The 23,465-nt window shown below is 32.4% G+C and overlaps 1 protein-coding gene across 2 annotated transcripts; it reads right to left on the bottom strand.

The window, feature by feature from the left end:
- Positions 1-7,455: 7,455 nt before the first annotated feature.
- On the bottom strand, positions 7,456-18,361 carry LOC144544264 (putative histone acetyltransferase HAC-like 3). Of its 2 annotated transcripts, none has more exons than XM_078292723.1 (15): positions 18,233-18,361; positions 17,407-17,614; positions 16,763-16,972; positions 15,601-16,574; positions 14,610-14,933; positions 13,501-13,776; positions 12,898-13,026; positions 12,460-12,660; positions 11,655-11,797; positions 11,048-11,336; positions 10,468-10,607; positions 9,879-9,957; positions 9,373-9,765; positions 8,301-8,512; positions 7,456-7,780 (listed from the first exon to the last, which is right to left on the bottom strand). In XM_078292723.1, exons 2-15 carry the CDS (start codon positions 17,612-17,614, stop codon positions 7,732-7,734), a joined length of 3,627 nt encoding a protein of 1,208 aa, XP_078148849.1. In that variant the 5' UTR covers positions 18,233-18,361; the 3' UTR covers positions 7,456-7,731. The 2 variants fall into 2 exon arrangements, with proteins under 2 accessions (XP_078148849.1, XP_078148850.1); XM_078292724.1 differs by lacking the exon at positions 18,233-18,361 and adding an exon at positions 17,152-17,225 and having other exon boundaries at positions 17,407-17,480.
- Positions 18,362-23,465: the final 5,104 nt, after the last annotated feature.

Raw genomic sequence — 23,465 nt, 5'->3', positions numbered from 1 at the left:
TTGATTTGATTTTACAGCATTGCAAGATCCATGAAAAATTAAAGAATCTGAATCACACAGTATCAATTGGGTTGGCCTGGTTTCCTGTGCTTGTACAAATAAGCTGCCATTAAATGATAGATGTTCTTGAATAAAATAAAATTACAAAAAAAAAAAAAAATTCCCCTCAGAATGAGTTGCTAGTTGTCCTTTTTTATTAATTCAAATCTATGGTATAGTTATCCTGAATTATCGTTACTGTCATTAGTGTTATGTAACCAAACTAGTGTAATTTGAAAGATCTGTAATTTTTTTATTTTACATAAGTGAAGAAATTGTGCAAAATTATGTATACTGTAATTTGCACAACAATTGACAATAATATTTCATGCAAAGCTGTCTTTTTATTTGTCCAAGATAGAAGAAAGAATGCCAATTAATAAAATGAGCTTTTAGTAGTTACTAACTTGAACGACTATATTGAGAAGAAACCATAAATTGATTACAAATAAATCTCTAATATTTTAAAAGTGGCAAGTAATGTTTTAATATACCGATTCTAATACAAAATTGTTGTATTCACTAGCAAAATAATTTTAAAGTTTACATATTATATTAATAAGTAATGGTATTCTAGCAATATGCTCATGAAATATGTATGAATAAAGGGTCATGCAAAAAACTACACTAGTGCTAGTGTCTTTAAGAAACATATGCAATTTTTTTATTTTTTTTATTTGCAGCATTAAACAGATAATTGAAATAAACATACTTCAAGAGAGAACAACTTAATTGAGCTTGTATGAGATAGTTGATTTTTATCGATTGCTATAATTATGATGTAACATAATAATTACATGTAAATCGGGTGATTTTAAGTACTGTTTCCTTCATTCTTTGAACATTTATTGTGGTTGGAAATCTTTGTGTAAAATGAACACATGAAGACATGTATGATGTTTATCAATTAAGACATCAAGAACGTTCGTAGCCAAACTGTAACGTTTCGTCACGTTCAGGAAAAAAAAAAATTGAGTAATTATTAATCATGATTATAAAGTTTTTCATAATATAATAAAGATTATGTGTCTTTTTGTAACATATTATATTTATATTGTTAGCACTAGTATGTTTCTTTTAAAAAAAATGTTTCTAAACCAATATCAATTATTATTATAAAAAAAAAAAAAAATAGTAGAAGAGAGATTTATGCAACTCAATTAAGGGAATTAATCGGCTTGATTTCATTGCAATATTGCCCTGTCTAAAGGATGAACAATTGACGCATATGATTTGATTAATTATCATTATATCAATACAATAGCTAACAACAAAATAGGAAAGTATATATATGTATGCATTAATCAATTAGGCACATGATTCGGAAACTTCTTTTCCCATTTCTCAATTCCATACAACTAGCTACTATCTTAAATATATATAATTACTTTAGTAATTAAACTTGAATTCTAATGTCTCACGCATGGAAGCTGGATGGAGAATTGATTTCATTCCATTTTAACCTAATTACTACTTTTTTTGAGAAGCAGTCCAAATTTATATTTTAAACTCTGGACAAAGGAAAGACTCATTCCTCCTCCTCCTCCTCCTCCTCCTCCTCCTTCTTCTTCATTTCTTCACAGCCGCCGACCCAAGAAAATCCAAAGAAATCTTACTCTGGCAAATTTGATTGAAGTTCCCTCTATGGTCTAAAAATTCATGCTTTAAGGTAATCCAAAATCATGATACTTTAATTATAATTGTTGTATAAATTTTATCAATTTGGACATGATAAATAGATATTAATTAGAGTAGATTATAGTTCTTAGATTGTAGGAATTTATGATTTGTATGTCTGTAATATAATCTGAAATATTTTTCATTTAATAATAATTTCTTTATTATAATAATATCTAGAATTATTCTCTTTAATTTAATATTTACTTCTAATTATATAGTTTGACACATAATTTATTATAACGTGTTCCTTTTATCAAGTTATCAAGATCTGATTTCAAAATCAATCGGATTATAATGTATATTTTTGTATTTGATAACTCTAAGTAGAATTTTGTCTTGAATAAATTTAAGAACTTCCTTATTTAAAAATAAATCCAGTAAATAGTTTATACTAAGTTGTCAAATTATAAAGTTATATTACTACATTAGAATCCCAAATTTACTATATATTGAATTAGTGAATACATTAACTGAAAATAAAAATTAGGAATAATAAACATGTTAATATAAATATAAGAAGTATTAAGAAATGATAAGAATACCAGAGCAAGTAAACATTTCTAAATAGATCAGATATGTTTATTCATTAGGTTGGACGTTTGAAGATTTAAGAGACGTAAGAGACGGCCAATAATTTATTCAGATATCAGGTGCGAGTTTTCTATACTTTATAAAACTATTTTACTTCCCTATTGTCATTTAACTGTTCATTATTATTGCATTTAGTTGGATTTATGCATGTTGTTTTCGAACCATTCGTATGACTTGAGTAGACAGAAATAATTTGCATGAAATGATAGGATTCATATATTGACCAATGGTCTTGCATGAATAGGACGTGTTGAGCATGGCATGAACTGTGTGATTGAATAAATGTGTTTTGGAAAATGAATGAATATGATAATTGAACAGGGGCCAATATGCTTGCATATTGAGATGTATACATTGGGTCTAGTGTTCGACTGGACCCCTCGTTAACGTGACTGTAGGCGAAAGCGGTCCTATTACGGGTCTAACCCTAGCGTCTGGCGGGAGTTCTATGGTTAGGGCGACAGCCCCTAGCGTCAGGCGGGAGTTCCGCGGTTAGGTTGGCAGTTTCTTTCGGTGTCGGGCAGGAGTTCCGCGGTCGAAGAAACAAGAAAATTAAGTGGTTTCTTCTAGCATTGGGCGGGAGTTCCGCGGTCGGAAAAACGAGGAATATAAGAAAAGAAAATGAAAGAATGATTAAGTACATATAATAGTAGTAGATGCATTGCTTTAGTGAATACATATGCATTTTATTTTTTATCATATTTGTAAATATAAGTAAAGGTTTTATAAGCTCTGGGCTGGAACTAAATCCCACACTGAGAGAAAGTTTGATCTCTCATCCATTCCACTTTTATGTAGATTTCAGGTAACGAAGAGGAAGGAGTTCGAGCAAGGACAAGAGTGAGACTAAGCGAGAAGACATATTATTGATAAATTGTCACATGTTGTTTAATTTTTGTTTCCATGATTCTATATTGATACATTGAGCAGGCATGGCAATGTCTGTGTTACTAGCCATGTCCGCCATGATCACTTGTGAAAACTCTTTTGCTTATGAAATAAAATGTGGCTTTATTATATTGTTATTGATAATGTATGTGATGTGAATACGCCTTATATAGAAATACGTGGCGGATTGTCTCGGGGTGTGACACAAACCTTTCTTTTGTTTGAACAAAAAAAAATATTTATATATTTATCTATCAGTTTTTTTTACTTATGTGAGGGTATCAAACTATAAATTGAATATTTTGAAAATCTGATAACTAAAAAAAATAAAGCTTAAATATAAAATCCAATATTACAGCATGATCCATATTATCCGCATATTGTATCTATGAAATATTATGAAATTTAATATATGTTTTACTGTATATCAAGTAACTTGAAATTTTAACACCCCAAACTAACGGTGCTTTTTGATGCATCATCAAATAAAAATTACATAAAATTTGATTGTTAGACTATCTGTCCATAACATATCTATAAATCTATAAATCTTAAAATTTCTCAACAGTTATTTAATTTGTATATTTTGTTAAGGCTAAAATAAAATGCTTAGCCTTGTAAAGAAGTTATGTTACATTTTGTTAATATGGAAGAATGGCTATTGGATTCAAATTATAAAGAGGTATAAATCAAATCCTTCAATTTATCATCTATTAACCAACTTTAAAAAAAAAACAATTTGGGAAATATTTTATAAGAAATTGAAGTACCTCTTTTTTATTTATGCCAATGGAATTTTTGTGCTTGCTAATTTAGCTTCTAGTGTATTTTACTCATTAGGACAAATGTCATGTACTTTTTTTAATTAATTAAATAAGTTTCCGAAATTAATTTTATCTTGTAATTAAGACTGAATCCTCTGTAGTTTAGCTTTGATTAATATTCAACAAGTAACCAAAATGTCACTTTCTCTTACAAAATTTAGGATGCCATACGGTAAAACCGTAAAAGTTTATTGGTATACAAATTAAAGGAGAATCTACAATTAGTTCTTCACGCGTGTTGAATCTTTATTCTTAAAACTTGGCTTTTGTCTGGCCATGTTTACTAATTAGAAAGCTAAAATGTTGCATAACCAACAAGATTTAATTGAGAATATAGGCATTTTCTAATGATACACAAGAACTTGATCTTGATTGAAAGAAAGACAAAAGAACTTGTCCCAGTAGGTTTTTGTTCAAGTGCTTCTCAAATATCGAAGAAGGAGAACTGTTGGGTGATAAACAACTGTGTCCCCAAAACGTCCCAAAAAATTAAGTTACAAATTTTGATTATTTTTATAGAAGTGATGAGATGGAATTCACATTGTATTCCGTTAATATTCTAAACATAAAACTAAACTGATTGACTTGATCGGAACAAATAAAAAATTTAGTGGCTACTGAAAAACAAATCAAACTTATTAAGTGATCAATTCATAACAAAGAGAAAATTTTAGTGACCTCGATCTAAACAAAGTTACACAGACTATTTATATAAAATAGATATATACACAAATTCAGCACAAGTGAAGCTGTGCTATCGGCTATGAGGCAAAACCTTTTTCACAATCTTCTAAATAAAAAAATTACATCAAAATAAGCATCATTTTAAGTTGGTCATTTTCTTTCTTTCTTTTCAACGACCTTTTTGACTATCTTCTAAATTAAAATCATATCAAACTAAACACTACTCTAAGTTAAGTCAGTCGTTTTGTACAAGACGGTTATCATTAATATCAAGTATTCATATGCCGAGTGCAGCACAAATTTGCAAGTGTTTTCATTAATTGATTTCCCTAAAGACATAAAAGTAAGTAAACCAATAGAAACAATAACAAAAAAAGTATAATAAAACAAATCCAAATTAAAATGACAATAAATAAATTAACAAGAAAATTGGGTTTGTCTATTGGTTTCTTGTGCTTGCACAAACAAGCTGACCATTAAATGATAGATGTTCTTGAATAACATAAAATACCAAGAAAACCCATAAATTGATTCTCTCTAATATCTTAAAATATGCATATGTTTATTTGTATGTGAGAAATGTGATCAACAGTAGGGGTGTCAACGGGTACGGTACGGGTTGGGTGGAGGTATAAAAGGTATATTATATATACTAAAAGTTAGTAGTATTAATTTGGTACATCACCTCACTTCGGTAGGTGTCAATGCGGCCCTAGGTCTACACTATGGTGGACACGAGTCTCATGGCCTAAAGTTGAAAGAGACGAGTTTTGGGAGAAGCATTCTCTTCGAGATGGAAACGGAGAAAGACGCAGGATCTCATCCTACATGATAGATGTTCTTGAGTAACATAAAATATCAAGAAAAACCATAAATTGATTCTCTAATATCTTAAAAGTCGGCAATAATATTTTGCAATACTAATTCTAAGTTTGATGACTATATTTACTTAACAAAGAATTCTAAAATGTGTATATTATATTAATATGTGGTGGTAGTTTACTAATGAAATATGCATGAATAAATTTCAGTCATGCAAAAGTTACATTAGTGTCCATAATGTGTGCATTAACTTTTGTAAACAAAAAATATCGTTTCAAAAAGATATGCATATTTTTTTTCATGTGTAATGCGATAATTGAAATAAACATACTTCAAGAGAGAAGTGCTTTATTGAGCTTGTATGAGATAGTTGATTTTATGGATTGCTATAGTTATGATGCATCATAAATTCATAATCATTACAAGTAAATTGGTGAATTTAAACTAAAAAAAAAAAAAAATTGGGTGAATTTATGTACTTTTTGCGTGCGCTTTTGATGTTTGTATTTATAATTCTTGGAACATTTATTGATGTTGGCAATCTCTGTGTGCCGAAATTTTTTATTTCTACCATAATAAAAAAATAAACTAAAATACTCTAATTTTGAGAGATTTCCAAAATCACCCAAGCTTTCAAGTCAATCTGCAGCCTCCGTCAAATCTAAAAAACTCAAAACTTTGATTGATTCGTTTGATTTAATAATATTTTTTAATAATTTTCAGAAATAAAGAGAACACAATAATTTTTATATTTACTAGAAGTGACTTTTGAACTGGAATCAATAATTCAGATACAAAGTATTTTTATTTTTTTTCAGTAACACACCAAGAAATAGTATAATTTTTTTACAATCGGAAAAAATCATGTCTGAAAAATATTTCGTAGTCCTTCTAATACATCTAAATTAGAAGATGTTTTATCTATTTTATTTAATTTTCTTTCTAACATAATTAAATGATTAATTATTCCTTTTATTTCTGAAAAATTATTAAACAATTCTTATTAAACCAAACGAATCTAATAAAATTCCGTTGTTTTGTTGGGGTCCGCAGGGGTATTTGGCGGTCCTCCGTTTTTGAAGTCACGGATTAATTTGGAGGTCTGAGTGTTTTTAGAAATCTCTCAAAATTATGATTTTTTTGGTTTAAGTTTATTGGGAATATGGTATAAAAAAAAATTTCGGCTTCGTGTGAATGAACCCTTCTTTTCGTTTAGACAATCTTTTTTATTGTTTATTTATTTGTTTATTTATCAATTTTCTTATTTACGTGAAGGTATCAATTGAAAATGCTTTATTTTAAAAATCTTGATAATTTTCAAAAATAAAGCTTAAATATAAAATCCAATATTATAGCATGATCTATATTATCCACATATTATATCTATGAAAATATTGTGGAATTTCATATATAATTCACTGTAAATCAAGTAACTTGAAACTTTAACACTCCAAATTAACGGTGCTTGATTCATCATCAAATAAAATTGCATGAAATTTGATTGTTAGACTATCTATATATACGTCCTTAACATATCTATAAATTATTATTTGAATTCTTTTGAAAATTTTATTGTCAAGATTTTGAAAATAAGCATTGCCAATTGATCCATCCTTATATTTATTTATTAATTTTGGAAAGATACATTTGGTGGGGATGTTATCTTAAGATTTTAAAGAAGATTTTAAGATTTGAGAGACGAAGTTGATACGCAAGGGTTTCAGTCAGATCCCTGGATATGAATAAGATATGATATTTTAATATTCTTAAACATGAGAATTGCTCAAGTCATTACCTGCTGCCCTGTCTTGTGCTTGCTTCAAGTTCAAGGCACTACCCATTGAATTCATTGGGCCATAGCACAGGCTTAATTATGGGCTTTTAATCTCCTTGTTACTTTGATTGATATTTCTCTTATGAAAACTTTAGCCCATCAAAGAGCTTCTCTATGATTTTAATTTGCACGTTTCTAAATAACAGCAATATCTACAAATTATATAGATATACACAAATGCAGCACAAATCAAACTGTGCCATCATCTATGAGGCAAAACCTTTTTGACAGTCTTCTAAATTTAAAAAATTACATCAAAATAACAAAACAAAAAAAAAAAAACTATTCTAAGTTAGTCTCCATGCCCCCCCTCCCTCTCGCCATCAAGTTTCTGGAGAGATCTGTACAATACTGCTATTCACATCGAGATCAAGAGCCCAAGTGAACGCGCAGTTTGGTCGTATGTTCCTTGATTTCCCTAAAGACAATAAAACCATCTTAATTAGTAAATAAACCAACAGAAACAATAACAAAAAATATAATAAATAAAGTCCAAATTAAATGGACAATAAATAAAATAAGAAGAACATTTGGATGCGCCATAAATTGTCATTACTCATGACCTCACTTGTGTATTATTTAAAACCTGAAGTTCAGCCAAGCAAGGTCTGTTGAATTTTAGATCTATTCAGATGTGATATATCATGTATGCCCTTCCAAATCTCATAATTTTTTACGCTCATTTCAACAAAATCAAGAGCCCAGCAAAATAACGCTATTTGTTTTCCGTTTTAATCAGCTTGGTGCGTTACATTTTAACCCTTTTGAGTTGGCAGCAGGGGAACTAAAAGTATTTAAAAAAATTATGAGCATTCATTTATGGGGCATTGGGGTTTGTAGTACTAATACAGAAGTGAGATTGAGGCAACTTTTGGAACTGAAAGTAGTGGGCACCAGAACTGTACCTAAAATAAAGATACAAAAGTTTGGTAACATACCTGCACCGAGCAACTTTGCAGTTTAGATCCTGGCAAGAGGAGCAATGAAGTTGCATCAAATACCACACTTTTTTGCAGATCGAGCAGCCACCACTTTGGCGGACTTTGCATAGAACTGCGTGCTTGAACAGCAGCTTCATCTTTCTGCATTCTTTGTTTTCGCACCTAGGACTGATGCATTGAGAGGCATGCAACAGTGTTTGTAATGCCAGCTGTTTCCACAAAAAGATGAAACAGTTGTCAGGCACAGGAACTGCTCAGATGTCAGAATCTAACCATAGCTTATTGGTAGGTCTAATAATTGAATGGAAGCCCAAATTTAAATTGCATTAAACACAGATTTAACCCGACAAACTGGTATATGCCAGGGAATATACAGACAGGTTCAGGCCCTCTCTATGTACAAAGTTGGGCCATCACCATTTCAGATAGAACCATTAACTCAACCCCGCTAACTTCAAAAGCATGCATCTGTCCAATGATTTTGACTTTAGGCCTTGATCGGTTGCTATGTAAAATTAATTTACACCAATAAACTCATACATAAACGGAACATAACTGGAAATGTTTCAATCATAGTAGAAAGACGTGTGACTTGTGTGACTAACTATATATTAACCGCGAAAGAAAAGTCAAGGTTTGTAGCTTATATCATTCTGCGTTTTCTCCTGGATAAGGAAAAGCTAGCATATATATATATATATATATATATATATATATCTATGATATAAGACGCGAACTACTTCACAGAAATAAGTCAATTGCACTGCCTTTGTCTACCGAACAATCAATCTTTTCTTTTTTACTGGACCCATCCAATTGAAGAGCTTGTTCCTATATCGAGAACTTGATTTGTAGAACCATCCTTCCCCGGCCATGATTTTATCAATGATGACAGAACATGTTCTATTAGGTTGCAAGTAATCTGGCCAGCCAGATATGAAATGCACAACCAATATTTGCTTAAACATCCATAAATCCTAATCTACTAATGGAGAGTGGAGCCAAACCCAATTTAGACTGGTATGTAGTGTACAAAATTAAAAAGAAAAGGAAAAAGAAAGAGAACTACCTGCTTAAATGCCATTTTGGTATTCCCCTTTGCATTTCCAATGTGAGTTTCTGTGACTTTATCAGTCACATTTTCACATAACCTGACTAGCTCATGATCATGCGCAAACTCCCAGACACCCCGCCCATAGCAAGAGGTGCACATGTGATAGCCTGGGCATCTTGGGCACCGCCACGAAATCTCATCAGGCTCCAGCTCAGTATGGCAGGTGGAACATGACCGGGTGTGAAGATGATGAAGTATCATCATGGTGGAATGCTTGGCGCGCCTCAGTGTATCAAACTGGTACATTTTTTTCTGGCACAGATTGAGAAGGTCTATTCTACTGTCAAAAAACTCACATTCTTTGCACGGGTCTGGATCGTCAGTGGCAGGAAGTGCTAGTTCATGTACCTGAGAGAATTTTTTTTATCAAACATTGATATGAGTGGAATATCTCGTGATTTCTCATTGTTGTGTATGGATATTTAAGTTTTACGGGTACAAATGAAAATTTGCTTAGCTACCTTTTCAAATACATGCTTAATTTTTGAACTAGTAGGATGTTTTTCCTTTGGTGAAAGTTCTTCTTCCTCACTGTAGCACCTGAAAATTGACCAATATGGGCCCACAGGTTAGATACAATGGATTTGACAGAAAAATAGAAATGATGAAGAAAAAAAATTCTCTAAAAACTGATATATATTTCTGAGCCATATACATCTGTTATATACACAATTGTAACCTAGCTTTTCTAAAAGGAACAATATTTACAAAGATAATTTAATTGAATAAACTTCCAAAGTAGTGCAGAGAGGAGACGCCCTAAATAGGAAGAAATCCTTAGAGGATTGATAGGATTCTTGACAGATTTTGGTAGGATTATTCACAGATATTGATAGGATTCTTAACAGGATTTACAAAAAAGAAATAGAGAACAGGTAAAGAACTGCATAATGAGTGCCCGATAAAATGGATTTACCAAAAAACAGAGAGAATGGGTTAAAAAGATGAATAAAGAAAATTGATTTTCCCTAGCCCCTTGGGACTTCAAGAATCCCTGGCACAACCATATTATCAAAATACATTTGCATAGGCTTAAGGGTTTGAACTTACTGATCACAGAGAAGAAAATTCTTGCAGCTGGTGCAGACCCATCTTGTACCAGAGACGATTGCGCGTCGGCAATGCTTGCAGGTGGGTTGCAAGTAAATTAATATGAAGTCTTCTTTGATTGATCTCATCCTCTCTCCAAGCTGTCATACACAAGATAATGTCAAGTGAACTTAATGTTTCGTAACAAAAAAAAAAAAAATTTCAATGAAGAGGTCCAATACTTATTTATGTATACCTGGATTGTACGGAAATACCAAAATAATCCCATTTAGAACATAATAATATCTGAAAAAAATACTGCATCAATAACCTCAGTATCGTTGATTTACACCCTCTATGTATTCGCCTACCCCAAATCAAATGACCATTACTTTCTACACCAATCGAGGAAGAAGTGTGGGCATATTTAGAAAAAATGGCGGAATGGAAGAGCAATACATATATGAATTTTACTTCAATAACCCATGTTTTGTATGATATGTATCACATATATTTTTCTCCAGGGGCGAAGAAATTTAAATATCTCCTAGAACATAAACACTGTATTATAACAAAATGCCCAGTTGCATCAAATGCATACCTTGTGTAAGAACATGATATCGTCAGGTCTGCCATCCATCAAACCTCGCTTTGCTGCACGCATGGCTCGTCCTTTAGGTTCGGTTTCTTTTTTATCAGGGCCACTTTTTTCTTTATTTGAGAGAATAAACTCAGCCTCTCCTGGCCAGAAATCATTTTCACAATACGGAAGGTGTGCAGCTGAGACACTAGTTTTCCAATTGTTTGTAGGTATAAGGTAGTAGTCATACAGGTTGGTACGCTCCACCACCACTTTCTCCTTTAAAGCCTTGGCTATCATAGCTTGATACCTAAAATTTTGAAAATTTTCATGTTAAAATCAATTCATTACATCAAAAACTTCGCAAGCTAAGAAGTCAGGCCAAACCATTCTATACCAAACTGAATGGTCAAAAGGACAAACAGAGATTGATTATTTAATAGAAAATTGCTGACCAACTGAAGATTGAATATGACCAATATCAAATCTCTCTAAATTGCGAACTTCAAATTTTCTCTACCTCCCCCCTCCCCAGGTTAGCACCTTTTGTTTTCTTTGATCTCGGTTCCCTTATTCGCTTTAAGCAACCAAGTACTTTGATCATTATTGCCTTCAGTAATGGACATACCAGCTCCTTAGTTTTTCAGCTTTAGGCATCTTCTGACACGCAGGATGACAATATAGAATATAGTCATCATGTTTTGTGGGAGGACATGCCCAAAGTGAGCAGCTCGCAAATCCCCTTTTCTTGCAGTAGTCTAAGTACGCGATCTACATTAAAAAAGGAAAACAAAAATCAAGATCACACTATCGTATTTGGAAGAATTTACTCAAGAAATAAACAATGGAATCTTTTCTTTCTATATAGCCCAAAGGCTAAAAACTTTTCTGGCAAATGATTCATGTCCTCAAATGCACCATGGCTCTGGTAGGCTTTCGGGGCTTTAAAACAATTATCTACAAGGAAAGTTGAACTAATAATCATTATCCTAAGAATGAACTATTATTTGTTCAGGGAACAATGCAAATTTTAAATATTTAATATATTGGGGGCAACAAATACTGATTTCTGAAAGGATTTTGGGCAAAACTGTATAATAAGTTTTCTAACACAAGTGAAAATACTAGGAATAATTGATTTTAATACAAAACTTGTTATTATTTAATGAAGACCAGAAACCAAGTCAAATTGCATATCAGGTGTTCCAAAATGACCTTGCATTTATTATATTTCATTTTATGCGCTAACTTATATATTTAAAGACATAGTTTTTTCATAATTTGGACTTAAACATCTCCAAAGGCCGTTAATTGAACTGGCTTGTTACAAAATAAAATTCATTACAGAATTACATTTTGATACACATCTGGATTTGGAAACAATTTTAATGTGTAAAAGAATAATATGATCGTAGACAAATTTCAATGTTTACCAGAATGCCGTGATACACGAACGTTCGAAGAGCTTCGCCAGTCGAAGATTTGATTTCAGGCTGAAAATATTTAATCGAATCAATATAGGAGATGTATGCGTGCCGTTGGTTTGGCAGAGGACACTGAGATCCATACTCTTGCACATACATAGCAAAGAGGCAGACATCGGCACCTTCTATCTTTTGGAATAACACTATAGCCTGTTTTTGTAATGAGAACAATCTAGTTAGAAAAGGTACAGGAAAATCGCATTATCTTTTTGTTTGCACGAAGTGCTATATATTAGGAAATGTTTAAATTTTCTCTTCCTATTTATTCAAAAGAGAAAGCATATAAATCATTAGCAAATTGCAGAAGTGTCATTGGCTGGTTTCTACCAGTGCCATACTTTTTCCAAAGAAAAAAGCGAACAAAATGGTTGAATAAAATAAAAATACCTTAGATTTGTAAGGGAATTCTGAAGGATAATTTTCGTCCTTGAGAAATTCTTTAAAATTTCTATTCACATTAGCCACACGATCTACGGCAGAAACCACTCTTACACAGAGGCCTTCCACTCCTGGTACCTGAAATTTTACCAAAATCTTTGCTTCTTAAAAAGAAAAATCATTCAATCATATACAACCAGCATATGAGATAACACGTCATGCAACCTTTAACTGTCAGAGCTATTCTCTCAGTCTTCTTACTCATTCTTTTTTTCCAAAAGAGAGAAAATGGTTGTAATTTATGCAGATGGTGTATCACCCTCACTCCTATATTTCTCATGTTTACTTTTAAGGATCATATTGGAGGAACTTATAAAGATGGTGTATCACCCTTATCCCGTTGCAGTTACTAAGTGTTTCAAATGTCCCTTCTTGGTCCCTAAATTTATCAACTTGTAACATTATATCATTCATATTTGTTCAATAAATGGATGAAAATCCATTCCATCATGGATCCACACTAATTTGCTACAACTTGATATTCTAGGGACCAAAAGGGAACTTATATGTGCAAGTGACCAAAATGGGGAAATAAAATAATAAAACACTGACCTCTTCAACCACCTTTCCCAAGTTAGTAGCCCTTTCTTCTCTCTCAATCTCAAGACGAGTAAAGAGCCATTTCTCTATGTGGTCGCTCAGCATAGTTCGAGGCAAGTCACAAGCCCCAAACACTTTAATTGGAGCTAGGGATTTACAGATTCCATTTTCCATTTCTGTCGAGAAGCAGGTCACACACACGTATTCTACATTAGACTGATTCCTTTTTCCATTAAATAAGGCACAAATTTGATGCTGCCATGCCTCGCACTTGGAGCATTGTACCCACTGGCAAAACATAGAAGAATTAGAGATTAAGACATCATTCCATGAAATGGATTGCCATAATAGCAGTATGGTGCCCAATTGGTGCTGAATTGGTCAGGCTCTATAGCAGAATGTATTGGCGTTAAACAAAATTCAACATTTTTGGGACATTCGTCATCTTCTATTTTTAAAAAACCTATTTTTTTACTTAAACTTTCTCAAAATACACGAATTAAATTATATTCTGCCAAATATCAGATGATGTTTTAAGCACAATTTTGAACGGTGCCAAACCAGTTCATGCTGAACAAGACAAGCTTGGTACTGATAAGAACCAGATGGATAGTGTATCACTACTATTCAGCACCAAAAGCATAATTAATCAGTCTAAACCAGAAACATAATACACACAGGCCTGCTTCTGCAATGATACCTTATAAAATTACTGAACCCAAAGGATCACCAAAACAGATACTTTCTTATATAAAACTACTTGATGCCAAAACAAACCATAGACTAGTAGGCCAGAACAAATCCAAATGCCAGACACTAAAACTGGAAAACTATGACATGACTTGAAAGCCACCTAACCTGAGCACAACCTGACAAACTAGTAAAACAACAGGACCCAATCTACCTAAATGACCTAGAAACCCATCTGGTCCAATATGATTAGTCATTTTGTTGCCTCCATCGCCCACTCACACAACAAGAAAAAGGAAAACATATTGTCATGTCAGCGACTACACAGTTTTTAGCATAACTAAAAAGGCTTCTCAAAACATGCAATCAGAATATATCACATATACCATCAATATTTAAAAGAAGAGGAACAAAAAAAAAAAAATCCATACCCATTCAGACTCGGCATCAGTTTCAGCGTAATTCGACCGCTTCTCAAAGAACGCCTTAGAAACATCCCCTAATGGAAGTTTGATGAGCTCTCCGCCTACATTATAACACTTGCTACAGAGGGAAATGGGAACAGAACTTGGCAACTTTTTGTCCTTGTCTTCAGTTTCATTGGTGCAATAGTAGACACCGTGCGAGGCTATGAGCACACTGCACTTGCCACAGTATCGTGGTGGCGGTGCAAAAAGGAGCTCCTCCAACCCACATAGACTACATGTATTCTGATTTTCTGCTTCATCTAGTGGCTGAGTTTGTTCATTTATTACCTGTGTTTGTGAAGCCGAAAAATATTTAATCCATTACAGCAAAAGGGTACAAGTCAGAGAAAAATGGTATACGGGCAGAAAGGACACAAAATGGCATAATTACTATGCCAAATTTAAACCAGTTAAGGACTGTCTTATCTTGCTGCAAGCTGACAATACCAGCACTGACCGGCACAATATCAAGCAGGCATGGTTTTCTTCACAAAAGCTCTTGATTTAAGTCATAAAATGAACATCTAGCTGTCTCATTCCCTTCCCTCCCCTCCCCCTCCCCGTATCTGTTTGCTTAGTGTTTTCGTATTGAAATTTGTTTTTTAAATTTCAAATTGAAATATTAACACTTTCGTGTGCACCCCAAAGGCATTTTGGTACCAAGTGAAGATGGAGAATCTATGGACATGACAGTGTCTGTGCTATGGTTTTCTTTATTGAGTCATAATTTTTTGGCTTTTAGTTTTGTATTTCCAGGACTGCCAGTTTCTTCTTTCTCTCTTTTCTTTCAGTGCTTTTCCTATATTTTGGAATCTTTTTATTTCTTTAATATAACCCCCGGTATGCTTACTTCAAATGTTTCTTATGGCTAAAGTAGCAATAACAGCAAAAAAGGGACCTTATTCATGAAAAATATAACAAGTTGCAAAAGTTTATATAAAAAAACCCAACTAACCTTCTTTTCACAGAACCTAAGACTGCTCAAATGGATGTTTATCTCCTCCAGTGTAAATGTATCAAGTAAAGAAGCACCTCTATATCTTTTAGTAGTCTCCTCTATGGTCTCATTGGCACAAGACTCTACATGTACCACCAGCCCGACCTTTGTTCTGTCCTCCAATATATTATTAAGAGGATCACGATCTTCCAAATGTTCCACAGGTTCAGACCCATCCTCCTCATTGTCAGACTCATTGACAACAACATGTGTGACAGTTTTCACCCTAGCCTCCTTTGCCAACGCTTTATCTGCTGTGGATTTCACACCAGTTTTCTTTACCGAGTTATTTACAGATAAGTCCAGTTCCACACATGTTACAGATTCAGCCCTAAATTCCTTCTCAGACTTTACAGGGCAGCACAATTCCATCTCTGTTACAGATTCAGCCCTCAATTCCTCAGATTTTTCATCGGATACAAGATTAGCCTCATTCTCTTTCTTCCGATCAGTGCTAACATCAGGTTGATCAGTCCTGACCCGCTTCGGACCTGGCTCGTCAGATGCAAGCGAGTCATGCTTTTCTGATTCTTCATTATCAATTTTAGCACCTCTCACACTTTCTTTAACAGGCCCACAGAGCACGCATCTCGGATCATGACATAACTTGAAGTGCCTGATCACTTTTTGGGTAATTAGGCAACTCCTTGTGCAATTTGCATTGTCACAGAGGACAGCATGGTCAAGAGTCTTTTTCAATTTACTACACATTGGGAGCCCACAACCCTCTTTCTTTCGGCATACCATTGCATGATGGTACATCAGTAAAAGCTGTTGATTTTTTTTCAGCTGAATTGCTCTTGCTTTCTGTTGGTCAACTAACTGGTCAACTCGGAGCCTGTGAGCTTGTTGATGGTGATATGAAGAGTTTATCATGGGGCTTGCATGATCATGTGAGGTTAATACCTGGCTAGACATCTCAGTTGAATTTCCTACCATGACAATTATTACAATTTACTTAGTCGCTACAGGTTTACAATATATAGATAAAAAATGGCTGATACATATTCTAACCATTTAAAATTAATAATGTAATCATAGTCAGCGTTGGTGCAAATATGGTACTGGTCTAACAATACCACCACTACACTATTTTATGAGGAGAGAGAAAGTGAGATACCTCGTAGATTCAGCTCTTGTCCAGTACTGGTAAGAGAAGGGCTGGAAGTGACCTGAGGAACAGTATCACTATAGAGTCCCTCAGGCAAGAATCCTACCTCTTTGATGGCATTACTCATCACCACCATGTTGTTTCTATGGCGCATGATTCCATCGGCTTCAACAATAGAAGAAGTAGAGACCCCACTATCCTGATAGAGTGCCACATTCCCTACAAGAGTGAATAGTTTAATTTTGTTATTACAAACAAACAAATTTAGAGCCATATCACTTTGGGTTTTGTGTACCTGTACCTCGCTGATCAGTTCACTATCTCACCCCAAACGGACAAAGGAAAAGGAAGGTAGTTTAGGAAGATTTTTAACAAAATAAGGGATACTTCGGACATACCATAATTTAAACAGACTAATGTTTGCCCTTGCCAAGAGGATAAGATTATTCAATACCCATCGTAAAAGTTAAACCTGGAAATGATGAGGCAACAAAAAGATTGGCTTTTAGTGTCGCCCCCCCCCCCCCACATTGGATATAGCAAGAGAGCAGGAGTACGTCACATTTCCGTGTTCTAGAAATGTTGAGGCGTGTAGTTGATATTCTAAAGCTTTGAATGGGCATATGAAATTACTCCATTTAAAAAAAAAATACCATTTAATTGGCTATTGGCTGCTTCACTTCGGAATTCCCTGAAATTATTGGGTACAGAAGAGGAAGACGAAGCAGCAGTAGCAAATGGAGGTGTAACCATAGATGAATTTTGTCCAGAGGCATAACCATGATGGTGAGTCATAAAAGTAGGCCCACCATATAGAGACGGGAGCCTCATTTGTGTATTGCCAGGATCCAAGTATTGCATCTGATGTACAACAAAAATAAAATAAAAAATCGTTATAAGTTAAAATTGTCAATTAGTTAGCATGTTATGTGGAATGATGGCTGGTATGGCTGGGTTGATACCAATTGCTGGTACTGAACATGTTGTTACACAAGAACTTAGTCGTACATCAGATTTCACGGGGGAATATCTGAAAATTTGCACGAACAAGAAATTTGAAAAAAGCAGAATCGGGGCATGCATTCTAGGTTTTACACCGCAATAAAACAACGGAAAACAAACTCGGAATATGAACAAGATGCTGGCATTGCATCTGATGTACAACAAAAAAAAAAAAAAAATCGTTAAAACATAAGTTAAAATTGTCAACTATTTAGCATGTAATATGGAATGATGGCTGGTATGGCTGGGTAGGTACCAATTGCTGGTACTGAAAATGCTGTCACACACACAAGAACTTAGTCGTACATAAAATTTCACGAGGGGATATGTGAAAATTTGCACGAACAAGAAATTGGAAAAAAGTAGAATCGGGGCATGCATTCTAGGTTTTACACGGAATAAAAACAACGGAAAAGAAACTGGGAATATGAACAAGATGGGAGATAAAATTGTTGAGAAGGGCATAGAAACCCTAACCCTGGCTTTCTTCGTCTTCGATTTTAGGGTTTGTAGTCTGTACGCTCCGAGAGAAACCCTCGTTCTTCGTCTTCGGACGTGAACAGAAAACTTGAACAATTATTGAAATTCCCCCAACGGAAATGATCCGATTTGGAGAATTTCACGTATACCCCTTAAATAGTTCGAAACTACGTATTACCCCCCTCTAAACTGGAAATTTTTTATCTATACAAATTATTAAATTCATACGTACGGAAGAAAATAGAAAGAATACTTGAATTCCAACAAATCTAGAGAGATCTGGCTCAATGAGTCCGATTCAAATATATGGATCGGTCTCAATGATCCAGATCTATAGATATATTTTATTTTAAAAATAAAAATAGATGTTGATGGGAAAATTTGAAATTTAGATGTCACAGAAAATCAGATAAAAAATGGATCGATCTCAATGATGAAGATCTAAGTTGGATTTTTTTTTTTAATAAAAAAAAAATTTAGAAAGGTCGGCCTCTATCAAATTTTAAAAATAAATTAGATCTGACTCATTGAATTAGATCCACTTAGTATCAGATGAAATGTGGCACACAAATTTCTCATTTTTCATCATTAATATATATATGTATGAATCTGGACCATTGAGAGTTTGAGACCGATCCATATATTTGGATCAGATTCATTGAATCAGATATTTCTATATTTATTGAAAATCACGTACTCTTTCTGTTTTCGTACGTGTGACTTTAATAATTTCTATAAATAAAAAATCTCCCTCTAAACTTTATAATATCAAATTTACCCTTCTAAACTTAAATATTCACAATTTTGCCCATTTTGTTGCATTTTCTATTAAAACTCATTTCAAAATTATAAAATATGATTTACTCACCCATTTGTACGAATTACCGCTATATCTTATAAGATTATGCACTTTGAAAAAGAAAAAATATATAATTTTTTTGTGATTTTTTTCCTCACAAGTCACAACAGAAAGAATACAAGTGCGAGTGGGAGCGGGAGCAAAATAAATTTAAAGTTGAGCCTCTCAAAGAGCTCCCCCAAATACATTACTTGTATGAGAAAATATTTGCTTCTTTATTTGAACCTTAAAATGTAAAATAGTGAGAAGAGAAGAGAACCAGGGACTTGTGTATTTTCAGACTGAACGGCAAATTATTTGATTGACCGAATTGAAGTTTAGAAGGATAAATATGATATTATGAAGTTTAGAGGGGATATCTAATTTTGAATTTTTTTGAGGGGTTTAGAGGGGAAAATTTTCCACAAAAACTCCTTCGCATTTGTGAAAATTAACATAATTCTCTATAACAGTATTTATTGACAAATTTAAATTGTTCTTCATTATAATGTAATCGCCCTGCAAGTGCAACTGCAGGGTTTATTGGGCTATCTAGAGGCTAGTGACCAAATAAACCCAGTGCTGACTGATAGCCCAACAAGGTGGGGTCCGGATCCCCTAAAGTAACCCAACTTTTGGGTTTTGGATCGCAACCATCCGATTCGAATCCGTCGGTCGAGATCGCCTTGGAATTCAAACTCCGATTGTTTTCCTCCTACCAAAAATGCAAATGGACAATGATTTCACAATACTCGATCCATTTCGTTTTCCTCCTACCAAATTTGCTTTTTCATAGCACGGCTGACGGCTTTAGCCTTTAGCCTTTAGCTTCGATAAAAAAATTAAAAACAAATTTAAAGTAAAAGTAAAGTTAAATAAACAGTTCAAATGTTGGGCCTTAATGGGCTGGTCGACTTTTAACGGCTTCCATTTAAATCTCGATATTGACCATAATTTAATTTGGGTCTTTAAGTGAACCCACATTTTAAGGCCTTTATTTAACGGGCCTGACCTGTTACATCAAAATGGATACCGATAATTATTTTTGGAGACAGTGCGGGTGCGGCACATAAAAATAAAAAATAAAAAATAAAAAATAAAATATATGAGACGTAGACGTACTTCACTTGTGAATTGTGATAATGATTGCGGCGTTAATACCGAGGGAGAATGTAATATAATTTAGATTTACGTGCCCCTTTTGTACCCAACACTACAGCAACAGCCAACAGCATCTGATCCTAAATTCTAAAGTGGATGTTGATTTTGCTTTTAAATTTAACCCCTCTTTATAATAAAAATAACAAAAAGAAGCGCAGAGCCTGGGTCCGATCTGATCTGATGGTACATGACATGACCAGAGCCCAGAGGTGAAATCCCGAGGTGATAAAAAGGAAAACAAAACAAAACAAAACAAAACAAATCAAAAGAGATTATTAGCGCAGGCAGAGCCGCAGCAGACAACATTAGGTTAGGTTAGAATGTTACATGCCTTTCGATCAGTTACTTTTAATCAATTATTTTGTTTACCATTTTTATAAAAGAGATAAATCATTTTTTTTTCATTTACCATGTTTTTAAAGAGGTAAATCATTTCCAAATTTATCAGTTACGCATGTTAAACTTGCCAAACTAGCGTCTTGGCTCTTCAGACTATTCTCACATTTAATACATGCATCAAGTACAGATAATGGTTTTGCAGACTAAATCTCCGAATCTGATCAATTTCGAAATTTCCACAAAACTGATTATTTGTTTTATTTTCAAAGATGATAAAAAAAATTCACCACCATATCGTACATTTCAAATTATTAAAATAAACTACTAATTTTGAAATCATTTTTAGTACAAATATAGAATGAAAGTTAATTGATTGAAAGATTTTGCTGGATAAAAATAAATCTTTTAAGGGGTAGAAAGAATTACTTTAAAATAAAAAAAAACACTCCCAAATTTTATTCAGTTTACGTATCCTACCACTCAAATTCTACTTCTAGGCTTTATATATTCTACAAAAAAATAGCAAAAAAAAAAAACAGAGAAAAAAAACAACAAAAAGAAATCGACAACTAAACTGATTTGGTTAGATTTTATCTTGTCGTCATCCATTCTCAACTAGTTTCAATTTTCCACTGTGATTGTTGCTGAAAGGAAGCTCAAAAGAAACATATAAGCCTTGGCAATTTGAGGGGAGATTGAAATTTTTTCCGATTTTTTTTATTTATATAAAAAAATTAAATTTAAAAAACTAACGCACGCGATTTCGAAAAGTACCCAAACCGTAAAATTTTTTCCGGTAATTCAGTCTAAAACCGGAATTTTTTTTTTCTGGTTTTGAAATTCCAAAACCTTTTCAGAAAAAAAAAAAAGAAAAACCGGAAAAAAAATTTACAGATTCATTTTTTTTTTATTTTTCAGTTTTTTTTATTTAAATAGAAATATTTATAATTTATTTATTTTTTGTATTGAAGTATTAGAAATATTAAATCTTTTTTTTTGAAAATAGATGAAATACTATATAATTTGATTTATTAGAAAAACTGCTACAAATAACCCAGATCAACATTTTTCATGTCGGATTATTTACGGCTGTAAGAAAAATTAAGAAATATATGAATCATTGGAAAAAAATAAAAATGCTTGAATTCTGAGTTATTGATCCCGGTATAAAAGTCACTACTAGGTAATACCAAAAATATTGTGATCATTCTAGTATATTTAATTTCTAAAAAGTTCTATCTATTCTTGAAAAAAACCAAAAAAATAATATATTTAATGATTGTTATTAAAAAGAATTCTCAAAATAGATACAACTTTTTATAAATTAAATGTATTAGAAGGTTCACAATATTTTCTGTATTATCTAGAAGTGACTTTTAAACTGGGATCAATAACTTAGAATCCAAGCATTTTTATTTTTTTCCAATGGCTCATAAAGAAATATATTAATTTTTCTTACTGCCATAAAAAATCTGACATGAAAAATGTTGAGCCGAGTTATTTGTACCGATTTTTTATTTATATCCAAAAAAATATATAAATTTAAAAAACAAACCAAACCTCTTGTTAAATTTGAAAACTACCCAAACCGGAAAATATTTTTCCGGTTTCAACACCAATTTCCGGTAAATGGATATTAAAATCGGAATAATTTTTGCCGGTTTTAGGAATTTTTTTTTTTAGGAAAAAAATTTTTCCGAAAATTTTTTTTAGGAACTTTTTTTTTCATTTTTCAGTTTTTATAATTTATTTATTTTTTGTATTGAAGTATTACAAATATTTAATATATATTTTTTAAAATAGATGGAATACTATATAATTTGATTTATTCAAAAGACTGCTACAAATAATCCGGATCAACATTTTTTATGCCGGATTTTTTACGGCCGTAAAAAAATTAATATAATATAATATATGTATATGTAATATAATATAATATAACATAATATAATATAATATAATATAACATAATATAATATAATATAATATAATATATGTATATGTATATGTATATATAATATAATATATGTATATGTATATATATATAATATAATATATATGTTACAATGTGCTTGCATATCAAATTTTATATTTTTTTGAATTTTTTTACTATTTATTCAGTATTTAACAAAATCGCTATATTCAGACCATTGAATTTTTGTAACCATCTTAATAAATAGTAAAAAATTTAGAAAAATGTAAAATTTGATCTACAAGCACATTTTTAAAATATCCATCATGTTGAACGGTTTGGATCGACTGTTTGGACTTTGAAAACTTTGAAAATATCGATCGTTGAATGCCTACCGTTGAACGAAAACTTAAACTGAATTTTTGAGGCACTAAACGAGGGTTCCAATGCCTCATTTTCTTTATACCTCATCATACCTCATATTTATATCTTTATTTTCTTCATATTCAAACTCTAAATTGTCGATCCGAACCGTTCAACATGATATCCATACTAAAATATGGTTAGGGATGAAATTTTATAATTTTTAAAAAAAATTTCCTATTTTTTAAGATGGGTAGAAAATAACTGTTTTTTGAACGATTCAAAAACAGTGATTTTGTACCTATCTTAAAAAATAGCAAAAAAATTTCAAAAAAATATAAAATTTCATCTCCATGCATATTTTAGTATAAATATTTTGTTGAACGGTTCGGATCGACAATTTGGACTTTGAAAATCAAAATATAAAATATGAGATATAATAAGGTATGAAAAAAATGAGGCATCAGAATTTAAAAAAAACGTCGTTTAGTGCCTCAAAAATTCAGTTTAAGTTATCGTTCAACGGTAGGCATTCCACGATCGGTATTTTCAAATTATTTTTAAATCCGGCATGAAAAATGTTGATCCGGATTTTTTGTAGTAGTCTTTCGAATAAA

This window comes from Carex rostrata, chromosome 26, assembly GCF_964058835.1.
Source record: "Carex rostrata chromosome 26, lpCarRost1.2, whole genome shotgun sequence".
Classification (NCBI taxonomy): domain Eukaryota; kingdom Viridiplantae; phylum Streptophyta; class Magnoliopsida; order Poales; family Cyperaceae; genus Carex; species Carex rostrata.
This window is presented reverse-complemented; position numbering and strand designations above follow the sequence as displayed.

Bases quoted from the DNA above. Each gene is read 5' to 3' on its own strand.
- LOC144544264 (XM_078292723.1), bottom strand. From the start codon at position 17,614: ATGCAATACTTGGATCCTGGCAATACACAAATGAGGCTCCCGTCTCTA. The intron at 16,575-16,762 runs GTATCTCACTTT...TTGTCATGGTAG, and splicing joins ACAAGAGCTGAATCTACGAG to GAAATTCAACTGAGATGTCT. The intron at 11,337-11,654 runs GTATGTCCATTA...TCAAAATTTTAG, and splicing joins GCTGAAAAACTAAGGAGCTG to GTATCAAGCTATGATAGCCA.